A 13,413-nucleotide genomic window follows, 5' to 3' on the forward strand; every position below is an offset into this window, starting at 1 on the left:
ATAGAAGGCACAAGATCTTACGGCGTCTACACAACCTCAAATGTAGCAACCCGTTTTACACTTGAGGAACCTAAGGCTCAGAAAGGTTTGTCATTTGCCAGAGGTCACAAAGCACACGTAGGATTTGAAACTAAATTCTGCCTGCATTCCTAGCCTTCTACTAGAGAATGAAGGCATAGTAAAGAATTTACTGACATTACCCTACAAGAATAGGCAGAAAAGCCTTCACATGCTGCTCACTTTTTCTCCTCTTAAAAAGAATCAGGGCAACTGTACAGTTGTATTTAAATCCTACATATACTTGTGTATACTTTAAAGATGAGCAAGAAAAGGTGCTAGTAAATTAATAATAAAAACAGCAACAATAATAAATGTGCTAACTCGGGTCTCTGCAAACCAGGAACCTTTAGAAAACAAAATATTGACAGGATATATATAATCATATATATTATCATATATAGTATGATATATATACACATGTCATATGCATAATCATATATAGTATCTTATTTGTACATTGTACACAGGATAATGAGAGGGGTATTTTTAGTATTAATTGTAAGGATCACAAGGATCACAGTGATTTTAGAAATGATTTATGTAGGCTGCCACATACACTCTTACTGTAAATTAGCGGTGAGTATTAGTTAATGGACACAGCAGAAGTTTTACCACTCATTTAATATTTTCAGAATGTACCAGAGAATGGAACAAAGCATTAGCCTCATTCCCTTGGCACAAGCTCTATTGGTTTATAACCGTAAATTGCTTTGTACAGAACACATGTAATGGGAAAGTTCAAAACAAAACAATTATCTTGTTTATACCAGTCACCACAAAAGTAAAACATTTCTAAAACCTAAATTTTCCATTACACCATGATCATACTTAAGGAATACAAGAAGACATCTGAATATGCTAGAAACTTTAAAAAGAGCCATGAAATGACACTAAAGGAATCCTTTAAGCCATTTTAATAGGTTTTTAAAGCATCTCTCAATTGCCTACTAGACATTACCAGGGTATCTTACTATCATTTCAAATAGTGTCTAGTTCACAATGTGTTTTTTTTTTTTCACTACCAATAAACCTACTTGTATTCTCATTTTCTACCCTTAATTAAAGGCATCATTTATATAGCAATCCCCCCAAATTCAACAACTCTACATTAGCTTCCTCCTCTCTCTTCTCCCTTCCTGTTAGCCACACCTTTCCAGTCTTTCCCACAAGATCCCTCATGTATTACTTCCTTCCCTCCCATTACAGATGGTCTGATATACCCTTATAATGGTTCCCTTGGACTGTAGCAGTGTCCAACTTGGGCTTCCTGCTAAGTCCATCACTCTTGTCAAATGCATCTGATAAGAAGTTGCCAGAAAGGGCTCCCATTTAGCATTTAGAATTTTCTTTGAATAAGGAATGAGCATTTGTGACACAAACAAAAAAATTTTAAATGTATTTAGGATGAAAAGTACATCTCCCTCCCAAGTCTGCCCCCCAGCTACCAAGGCTCCCTCCTAAAGGCAAATATCTGTCAGCTTATCTGTATCTCTTCAGAGATAGTCTCTGCATATACAACAAATATGTGATCTTTCAGGGTTTAAATGCATGACTGTGGGCCCATACACACAACACCCCACCCCCACACAGAGTAAAAAACACTGAGTAACATTTTATACATGCACACTGTTCCACATCTGGCTTTTCACACTGAATACAATTTGGAGTTCAATGTGTATTATTATATATGGAGCTGATTCCTTCTTTTTCATAGTGGTGTAACATTGTACTATGTGAAATAGTTCAGAATTCATTTCAACCAGTCTCTAACTTGCAAATTTAGGTTATTTCCAATCTCATGCTATTACAATGGGTAAGTAGCCTTGTACGTATGTTTTGGCACACAAACAGTACTTTTCACCACCTCTGGGAAAGCTGGATAATGTGGACAGTGAAGGCACTGATGAACCCAAGACTCTTTTTACAACCTAACCTGTGAAGTGCCTATCTTGGTCATACTGTATTTAAGCTCAGGTTAAAATCTTTCTTTTTCAGCAGCATGTTGAAGTCCATCTCTGTCAGTCCTTACTGGTGGATATGCTTTTATCCATCCTGAAAAGGCATGTATAACCTAAGACATTTTTGATGAGCAACACTTCACTTGTACAAAACAACCACTCTAAATTTCTACAAAGGTCCCCAAAGGGAGAAGGATTAGCCGATTTGTCTTGACAGTTTTTCTTGCATTATGAGCCCAGCAAATAGAGCACCTCAAGATTTTAGTCTAACCACAAAAGGACCAATGGTTTGTTTCCTAGGACTTTGGTCTGAGGAAGCTTATCATAACATTAAGAAGTGTACTCTTGGAAAAGATGCTATACCATTCAATAAAAAGATAAACATGATATACCTATGGAAACAATGATCAGCTATTTCATTTCTAAAAGCCTGATGTCCAAGTTAGAAAAAAAAGGAATGCCAATTTCAAACTCCACTTATAAATCATTAGCTTTCATCGAATAAAGCCATCTGAACTGCATATAAGTCAATTTTAAGAAGCAAAACAGCCACTCAAATTGCATTAATGTGGTATGATTTTTGAGTGCCAAAAAATAGTTAAGCCAACATAGACATAAAAAAATCTGTGGTCTGCCAAGATCAGGCATGGAATAATTAGGAGACCACCACAACCATTAATCACAGCAAGAATCATGTGTGTAAGACTTGTCGTTGATTAAAAAATCACCTGAGTCACGACGTAGAGTTCAACTAGAATACAAGTAATTATGGGTATGTTATAATCCAACCTCACTGGGGGGAATTAGGAAACCGTGCTCTCTGGCTAAATCTTGAAATGACAAATTTCTCCCAAAGGAACACTAGAGTTTACATTCATTCATTCAACAAGACATATTCTTTCATGCGTTTGACAAATATTTATTGCTTTCCCCTCTGTACCAGGTCTTGTGTTAGCCCTGGGGATCCAGTGGTGAGGAAGATAGTCTGCGTCTGCAAGGAAATTTCAGTCTCTGCCACCTCCCCTTACTCCCTCCCACATACACACACACCATGCAAAGATCTTTCCAACAGCATCTCAAAGGATGGTCACTTAGCTCTTGCTGTGTGGTAGAATGACAGAGTGTGTGGAAAGGGCCAGGGAATCTCTAAATCCACTATTCCTCACCTACTCTCAGTAAACCCCAAGAGCTGGGAGCCCCAAATTCCACACTAGCTATGCATAGCTATTAGCCATCCAACCTTGAGAAATTCATTTCAGCATTGTGAGCCTGAGTCTGCTCTGAGAACGCTGTTCTTGAAAGCCTTTTCCAGTTCATAGGGAATGAGAGAATTTGAGATTTCTAATAATGGACAGAGCTATTACATCACAAAAGGCCTGTTCTATCAGATGACTCAAGTTAGAAAGCTCTCTTTTACGCAGAGCTAAAATTGTCCCTCTGTGAATTCAACTGTGAATCTTGTCCTGCACCCTGAAGTAACACAGAACCTGTAAACCACCTCTTATGCCTGACAATCCCTCAAATATTAAAAAGATGTCAGATTTCCCCAAATCTTGAAGATAAAAAAGTGGTCTCTGGTATCAATCCCATGACTTTGTATAATATTGGTTACCGTCCTCGGTGAGCTCTTTATCAACACTTCAATTAAAAATAAAGGACCCCAAATAAAATGTAGTATTCTAAATTGGCAGTAGGACCAGCAGGGCTAACTATGTACCTGGTAATATGACAAGATTCTGTGATGGACTTGGGGGAGAAAAGATAACTGAAATATAACGAACAATTAGAGGAGAACTATGTGGGCCATACTCACTTAAAGCTTCACAATAAAGAGGTAGGATAGTGGAGAGGTCCAGTACAGACTGCTGTCAGATGACCCGGATGGGTTCAGATTCTAGTTTGTACATGTGTTAGGTATTAACTTCCTTGTTTCAGATCTCTCATCTACAAAACGGAGAGCATGATAGTACCTATCTTATAGGACTGATATAAAGAATGAATGATTAGCATTTAGAAGAGGTACATAATAGTTACAATAAATATTACCATCAGAATAGGCAACTTATTTATCTAAGGGATTATTTATTTAGATGAGTATCTAAACACCTGTTTGGTGATGTGAATTGACAAATGAGGAGAAAATAACATCTCACCCCTTTCTTTGTAACTAAAGATTGAAATACTAATGGATATAAGTAAACTGACACTTAGGTTCAAAGGATGTGGTATTTCTCTTAAGAGAGAAGATGAACTGAATTATAAGAACAGAGAGGAAGCCAAGGAAAAAAACAAAATAAACAGAAAGTACACATTAAAGAAAGGAGTTCTTTAAGAACATTTACCCCCGGGGTGCCTGGGTGGCTCAGTGAGTTAAGCCTCTGCCTTTGGCTCAGGTCATGATCTCGGGGTCCTGGGATTGAGCCCCACATCGGACTCTCTGCTTAGTGGGGAGCCTGCTCCCCCCTCTCTCTCTGCCTACCTCTCTGCCTACTTGTGACCTCTGTCTGTCAAATAAATAAATAAAATCTTTAAAAAAAAAAAAAAAGAACATTTTCCCCCTCCCATTAAAACACAGCCCATTCGTTTCAACTGTATTATGAATGTATAATTTTCAGCATTTCAGGTCCTGGATGTTCTCTTTATTTTCTTGTTTTTATGCATATTTTTTGAAACTTCACTGGAGAAATTAACTCAAATGCTAATCAACTTTCAGTCGTGTCTGCTGCGGCAAGTGACCCTGAACTAAAATGACTCTGTTCCAGTGCTTGGCGAGCTCTAAAAATAAGTGCTACCACGTGGTATCCGTGTTTCACACAGTCGAGTAAGCCAGCGTGGGTGTGCAGTCACTGTGAGATTCCAAGTACACTCGTAGATCACTCATTAAAAATGTGAAGGGTAGGGGGCACCTGGGTGGCTCAGTGGGTTGAGCCTCTGCCTTTGGTTCAGGTCATGATCCCAGGAGTCTGGGATCAAGCCCCGCATCACGCTCTCTGCTCAGCTTCCCTCTCTCTCTGCCTGCCTCTCTGCCTACTTGTGATCTGTCTCTCTGTCAAATAAATAAAATCTTAAAAAAAAAAAAAAAAGTGAAGGGTAGTTAAATAAACCAAATAAATTATCTCTATATTTTTCCAGTTAAAAATAAAAATTGCTTTCGGGGCGCCTGGGTGGCTCAGTGGGTTAAGCCGCTGCCTTTGGCTCAGGTCATGATCTCAGGGTCCTGGGATCGAGTCCCACATGGGCTCTCTGCTCAGTAGGGAGCCTGCTTCCTTCTCTCTCTCTCTCTCTGCCTGCCTCTCAGTGTACTTGTAATTTCTCTCTGTCAAATAAATAAATAAAATCTTTAAAAAAAAATAAAAATTGCTTTCTGTACAAACTTCCATAAAAAGTTCTGACAGTGTCAATACAATACTTTCTTTAAAAACGATGACTACGGGGTGCCTGGGTGGCTCAGTGGGTTAAGCCGCTGCCTTCGGCTCAGGTCATGATCTCAGGGTCCTGAGATCGAGTCCCACATCGGGCTCTCTGCTCAGTAGGAGGCCTGCTTCCCTTCCTCTCTCTCTGCCTACTTCTCTGCCTACTTGTAATCTCGATCTGTCAAATAAATAAATAAAATCTTAAAAAAAAAACGATGACTATGTACTTAAGATTGAGCCTACTTGTCATTAAAATTTAAAGAAAACAATTATTTGAACAGCACATTTTGAAAATATAACATATGCCATGGCGATTGTGACGCCTCTCCATTCAATAAAAAAACTCTTAGTTAGAAAAAAAAAAAAAGGCCTGAGAGCGGACCGGCAGGAGGGGCCAGGGCAGAGCCCAGGCTGCAGGGCTTGACCCTCCCCTCCCCTCCCCACTCCCAAGAAAGCTCTTCGTTAGCCTGTGCAAATGGCTAACCAGTTACAATCGACATTTCATTCAACGCAGAAGGGTGGCTTTTTCCCATAACATCTATTAATATGAGATAAAAGTGGAAATAAATCTTCACCACACCTCTGAAAGAGAGGCAGGGTGAACAGTTTTCTCGAGATGAAGTTCACCCATATTCTTCCTTAAAATCCCCCAACTTATTAGGAATTGACAATAGACAATAGACCTGTGAAGGGATGGGGTGATAACCTCAGGATAATAACAGCCATTAGCACTTACTAAACTCCATGTGCGCATCACGATGCTAGGGAATTAGAGTGCCCTAAAAACCTCACAACCCCAAGGGACAGGTTCCACTATGATCCTCAGTTACAGAGGACACGGATTCATAGGGGTTAATGAATTAGTCCAAAGGCAGGTAGCTAGAGAGGGCCAAGCCAGCACACAAACCCATGCTATTTGATTTCACTTCATGGTCTAAGGTCTGCAACTGATTAAGTCACAAAAAGCTGGGATGTACACATCATGATGAGTGAGAAAGAGACAAAGAGAGCAAGTGGATGTGAGAAGAGAGACAGAACAGAGGCAAAGACTAACCAGATGGAAAGAACACTGTGTGAAAAGGAAGAGCCCTGGATTAAGCATCAGGAGGGCTGGGACCCTTCCAAAGGGCGCATCAGTGTGACCAAGGGGAAAAAAAATCAATTCTTTTCTCCAGTCTAATAGAAGAACACATTTGCCTACAGCACAGAGGTGTGTTAAAGATAAAAATGTTGATGTGAAAAACATAACTCCAGAATATCATGCAGAAATCAGTAAAATAAAAAAGGAAATGCATAATTCAAAAAATGAAGGAAAAAAATAGGAATGTATCATAGATGCCACAATCATAGACAAGGCTATGGGGGAGTATAAACCACTCATAAATTAGGGATGAATATTAATGAATCCTGAAGGCTTATAAAATACCAACTAGGCTGTCAGGGGTTGTCCTTTTCCATTCCCTGATCACACCACTGACACCTAATGCACGGAAAATGCTTTCAGTGTCTTGTTGGTGCCACCAGGGTGCCTGTTGTAGAAGACACCTATAAAACCCAAAACTCCAACAGAGGTCAAAATTCACCCCATACAAGGTAATTAAATATGCATGGATGTGGGGTGGTGGTATGTATACATATCTATCTCTATTTAAAAATCTGTTTATTTCGGGGCACCTGGGTGGCTTAGTGGGTTAAGCCTCTGACTTCAGCTCAGGTCATGATCTCAGGGTCCTGGGATCGAGTCCCACATCGGGCTCTCTGCTCAGCAGGGAACCTGCTTACTCATCTCTCTCTCTCTCTGCTTGCCTCTCTGCCTACTTGTGATCTCTCTATCAAATAAATTAAAAAATCTTTAAAAAAAATCTGTTTATTTCAACACTGTGAGATCTGGAGGAGAAGAACCCAGTTATGCTGTGTGACCAACAGAAACAGTCAGATAACAAATGGGTGTTGTTTTTAAGTCACTAAGTTTGTGGTAATTTGTCACAAAGCAATAGAAAACTAATATGTACCCAAGGTGATTTTTGACAACCAAAACAACAAGATAATTATTAACTCCAGGGATGGAAGCACAGGACTGTGCAAGGAAGGATAAGTAACCACTGAGTAGGTAGGTCTGAACCATGTCCACAGATCCTTTGACGTGACCCTCATGGTGTCTCTATCCCCTTCCTTGAAGCTCAGCCAACCTGAATTACTCACTTATTCTGACAGAATGCGTGGAAACAATGCAGAGTAACATCCCATGTTATGTGAAGTCAGTTTCTGCCAAGCTCTCCTGAAACCATTTTACTAGAGAGTTTGGGACTGGGTTTTCAGGCAAAGCATAGCTTTTCTATTTTCCATTTGCTAATCCCAGATTTTCCATTCACTATTGTTCCCTGTCAACATATCATCCTCAGGGACTTCAAGGCATAGCTGTAGCAAAGTTGAATATGGCCACTCCCGTATTTTCCAGTCATAATACCACTAAACTATACCATTAACCTTTGACATGAACTAGCCAAAATAACAGTATCAATAGCAGTCAATGCAATCCAGAAAGGTAGGATATTTAAATATTTAAAGATAGGGAAGATTGTCAATTACTGGTTAAAAGCCTATCCCTTCTTCTATTGAATGCCCTAGAAAGTTCTACCAAACTCATTTGCTGTAAAACTCTAAGCAATCTGCCTAATATTTTAGTCTCCACATTTCTAGTCCAACAAACCTCAGAAATAATATCTGGTTGAGTGGATAAATCTCTTGAAAATATTTCAACAAGAAGTCTTCTCATGTGTAAAATAAACTTTCATCTTATTAATTAAATCAACAAATACGGATAAGGTACTCTGAGGTAAAATGATATGACAGAGTCTTCTGTCTTCAAGGAGATTATAATAAATGTAAGTACCTAATTAAGTACAAGGCAGAACATAGTGAGAGTTCTTTTTTTTTTTTTAAGATTTTATTTATTTATTTGACAGACAGCACAAGTAGGCAGAGAAGCAGGCAGAGAGAGAGGAGGAAGCAGGCTCCCTGCTGAGCAGAGAGCCCATGTGGGGCTCTGATCCCAGGACCCTGAGATCATGTGACCTGAGCCGAAGACAGAGGCTTTAACCCTCTGAGCCACCTAGGTGCCCCAGAACATAGTGAGTTTTATAATAAGAAAGGCACTACAGGAGAGACTGCATGTACATGGAGGTCCAAGAAAGAGTTCTTCAAAAGATTTGAATAACTTCTCTCAAATCCAAGCTTTTCACTTCCTTTTACCTTTATCTACACCAATACCTTAGACCTGGTCTTCATCTGAAATTGTTCTATCCTTCAAATCTTCAATTTTGGAACCCTCTATCAGACTAATTCTAGATCCCTGTCAAGGGGAAACCCTTATTGCCCACTCCCCCATGAGTCTCCACAGAGGGGAGAGGACTATGGATCACTCCCACGGGGAAGGCAAGTGGTTCATCAGCCTACCCCACCTTCATTTGTAAGGAAGGAAAAAGAAGCAACAATTGATCAGAAACTCTGATTAGGCCTCCAACAATTTATCAGAAGCTCTGAAATTAGAGGTTGTTGAATATTGTTCAGCAACAAATAAGCTGTCCCTCACTCCTTACATTTTATCTCAAGAACTTGTAATACAGAGGGGAAGATGGATGACTTACTGATCCCTCAAATATCCAACAATGCCTTTGTCTTTCTGTCCAATAAGACCTATAAACCATCAACCCTGGATCAATTTAGCTGTTGTTCTCTTTTCCCATCTTAAAAAAAAAATGTGAAAGGCATAGGAATTAGGTACATTAGTAAACCTGACCTCCGTCTTTGCTAGACTACTACCTCAGAATCTACTCCAGGTCCCTATCCAGTTTCAATTCTCATTTTCTATAGAAGCTACTCCAAACCCAAATAAACTCTGACTCCTAGCAGATGACCTCAGCTTCAATTTCACTGAGAGAATAGTAGTATTCAGGTTTGGAATAAACAGGGTTCCTGCGCACACCTACCTCCATCAACTTTCTGTCTCCTGGTCAGTGCTTATCTCTAAATGCTCTCTGGCTCCCATGCTCCATCCATTCTCCTCTCTCTCCTGACACTTCAACTTTTGAGTCCAACAACTTTTTTCCTCTCTTCATACAGACACACTCAAAACCAGTTTCAACAAAACTCTCTTGAAGCCTGAATATCATACTTGTTCTCCTTTTCCTAACAGCCAAGCTTTTCAAAGAAGCAATCCACCCCGGCTACTCTGCCTTCCCACCTGATCTTCAGGGAAGCCCAATGCACGCCAACCCCGCCCCACTCCCCCCCAAGTTACTCTGGTCAATGTGACCCAATGACCTCCAAGTTAACAAATTCCACAGACGCTTCTCATTTCTTCTTTGACTTGATCTCTCTACAGTATTTGATGTTTAACAACTTCCGTCCTAAAACTATCTTCCACAGGCTTTTCCTAACATCATCGCCTCCCAAGACTCCTTCTATACTTCAGAATGCTCTGTCTTGATTGGTCAAACTTTAAATTTTAACATTTTCCCAGGATTCTATTCTTGGTTTTCCTCTCCTCAAACAAAAAGCTCCCTGGGGAGGTGGGAGGGATACCAAGGATTATCCCACGTGCCAGTAAATCCATATGGCTAAATCCGAATGCATTTGCTTCCTCCCCCACTCCACCCCCTACCCCCCACCAGCGCTTACCTCTATCATGGCACTGCTCTGTGTTTGTTTATCTGTCTGTCTTCCCCGCCCTGACAAGCCTGGGAGATGGGACAGAGTGCACCACTGTCAGCAGTGCTGGCTTCTCGAACAGGGGCTGGGAGTGTGGACTGGGGCAACAACATAGCAGGAGCAAGTCATCTTAGAGGACCTGGGAATATGAGGTTATAAAAACTACCCCGGAGGAACTTCACTGAACTCCGAATATTTTGAGAGAAATAACAATCTGTTTATTCATCTCCGAATCTCTTGTGCTTAGCGCAAGTGCCTAGCCCATGGTGGGGATTCAAATCGTATTTTTTGAATGAAAGAAGTAGGAGAAGAATGAGATATCTGAGACTGGCTTTGAAGAACTGGTAGAATTTCAACAGCCAGAGAAGGAGGAGAAATGAGTCAAGCCAGGGGGAATGGGAAAAGCCCAGGCACGGACAGAAATGGCAGACTGGTGGGGTACCAGAGGACGAATGGTCTCAGTAACGCTAGAATGCCGAGGTATGATTTCACAAGACTCGAGGACGGAGCTGCAGCTGTTAACTTGACAGGCAAGAGTGAGCCAGTTAGGTCTTTCCAGCAGTGTGATTTGTAATTGGAAAAGAATCAGCTGGAACAGAGGATACCTCTTAAGTAACCATCAAATAAATCACTTATATGAGACTAAATGAAGACCTGAACCACAGCAACAGAGAAAAGTAGAAGAGAAGGGAAAACATTATTTTTAATATTGAAGGTAAGAAACAGACTTCTTGAATATTCCAAAACAATGGAATTCGTTGTAGTATTAAATTTAAAAGAGGTGACAATTTTAAAGCACTAAAATTAAAAGGCCTAAAATGGAAAATGTAAATATTTTTAGAGAATAGATTTAATATGTTGGCTTCTTGACCCAATCATGAACAGTACTGGGTATACAACATACTTATCAAGTTTACTGTGTCGGCAGGAACTCTAACATGTGTAAGTCGACACAGGGTTGGTAAATGAAGAGGACACTCTGTACGCACTTAGGAAAGGTCCTTCTGTAACTTTTGAGAAGGAATTCAGCAGAATATAACCATACCGTAAAACTGTTGTTCGCATTTTTTGTGCTTGCTTCAGCTACACTGGCATCTGAGAGGTCAACTTCATCGAATATCAGAGACTGTTAATGAAAAAGAACACAAACACATTAAATGAAAACCTAACTCAATGCTCATCAATAATTCCCCCCCGCCCCATCAGGACATGACTCTGAAGCCACATCAGGAATTAGGAATAGAAAATGAAGAAAAAGTCGTTAGTGAGCCCTCTGCAACATCTTCTTAGGAAGAGTAAAACCACAAAGTACAACTAACTCATAAATCCCAAACTTTCAAGGTCTTCAAAGATCCCCACGGCACAGAGTTTCAATGCAAAATGCTCCCTGCTCTCTAGAAGCATAATCTACGGGAGCCTCCTTAGTGTGTTGTGCACATGCGCGTGCATACACATGCGTGCACACGCACACACGTACGTGCACACACTCACACACACACACACACAGAGTAATACCGTTTGACAGGCAACAGCCTAGAACAACTTTGCCAGGAAGGCAGAGGCAACGTCATCACTCCTACATCTGCTCAGTGAGAAATGAGAACTAGTCCTGGCTCGGATCGTGGTGAGTTATTAAACTTTCTGAGACTTATTTTCCTCATCCATAAATGAGTTTGAATGAGAAGGTGAGTGTGCTCTGCAAATATAAAATGATGTTTCGTTCATACTCTTAAAAGTGGTTTCAATGAAAAAGTTTCCGTGATAAAAACTCCACAGAAAGGGAATCTTTAATAATATTCGATTTAGAGATCAGAAAATTCTACTAAATAAATGTATCCTTTCCACTGTCAGTCATTTGGTCATTGTTCACACTCATTCGATGTTCTTGCAGCAAGGCAGGGGTAACAAAGCAACTTTAGAAACTCCAGAAAAGGGGCCCCTTCCACATGCATCCTAATGTTTACAGCAGCAATGTCCACAACAGCCAAACTATGTAAAGAGTGCAGCTGCCCAGTGACAGATGAATGTTAAAAGAAGATGTGTTGTGTATACACACACATACCATGGAATGTTACTCAGCCATCAAAAAGAATGAAATCTTACCTTTTGCAATGACGTGGATGGAATTAGAGGGTATTACGCTAAGTGAAATAAGTCAAAAGACAAATACCACATGATTTTATTTATATGTGGAAATTAAGAAACCAAACAAATGAACATAGGGGAAGGGAAGGAAAAATAAAATAAGATGAAATCAGAAAGGAAGACAAACCATAAGAAACTCTTAACTATAGGAAACAACCTGAGGGTTGCTACTGGGGACGTGGGTGGCAGGATGGGTTAATTGAGTGATGGACGTTAAGAAGAGCACTTATAATGACCATTGGATGTTATATGCAACTGATGAATCACTAAATTCTACCTCTGAAACTGATAACATAGCATACGTTAACTAAATTGAATTTAAATAAAAATTAAATAAAAATAAATTTACCAAAAAAAAAAAGAAAGAAAATGGGTCCTTTGATAACTTCCACACCACCTCCAAGATCCCTGGCGGGGTTGAGGGGTATGTAAGTCCACTTCACTCCAACCAATATGACTATCAGACTTGCTCCTCAACCAGAAAGAATTTTTAATTTAGCGCAGGAGAAGAAACAGATAATGACTAATGGTAATATAAGATGGTCTATTGAAAATGCAAGGGAAGAAATACTACAAAATGCTACGGAAGGTCACGGATCATTTCCCCTGCAGAAAACATTCAAACTCTTGCTCTTGTGAATGATGGAATAAAGACTTTTTGAGGAGATCTTAAGGAAAATAGGGAATTTCATCAAGTAGAGATGGAAGGAAAGGTCATTTGCAGATGGTAATCATGGGGCAAGGCCAAGGCTATCAAGTGTTTGGTGCTGCCGAGAGACAAATGCAGAAAGGCAGCATGGAGCCAGATCAGGGACAACCTTGACCATAACGACTTTTCAAATGAGATTACTTTATTTGGTTATTACTTGTACGGCAGCATAAATTAAGAATTACGTTTGTTTGCATATTTGATTTTACCTCCCAGCATATAACTCTACTAATTATATCAGGAACATACTTTTTTTTAAAATAGGGAAATTATCAATTATTCAACTGATACAGTAGCCAGAAATCTTAATGTTTACTTTTGAAGGAACACTAAGCTATCAGTCTTAAATGGAAGCTCATCATTATTAATTGTTTTCTTCCCAAACCACATCATTCTTGGTTTTTTCAACTGTTACATA

The 13,413-nt window shown here is 39.8% G+C and overlaps 1 protein-coding gene across 8 annotated transcripts in view; it reads right to left on the bottom strand.

Annotated features, from left to right (window-relative positions):
• DGKH (diacylglycerol kinase eta) overlaps window positions 1-13,413 on the bottom strand; it is a 203,198-nt gene that overhangs the window by 108,923 nt on the left and 80,862 nt on the right. For 7 of the 8 annotated variants that reach the window (XM_082701356.1, XM_082701352.1, XM_082701359.1 and 4 more), the window contains exon 4: window positions 11,187-11,267. In XM_082701356.1, coding sequence (XP_082557482.1) covers window positions 11,187-11,267 — 81 coding nt within the window. Of the gene's footprint in view, window positions 1-3,258; window positions 3,344-11,186; window positions 11,268-13,413 lie in introns of those variants that run through there. The other variant, XM_082701357.1, reaches the window with a different exon arrangement.

Source organism: Mustela nivalis (assembly GCF_964662115.1).
Source record: "Mustela nivalis genome assembly, chromosome: 15".
NCBI lineage: Eukaryota > Metazoa > Chordata > Mammalia > Carnivora > Mustelidae > Mustela > Mustela nivalis.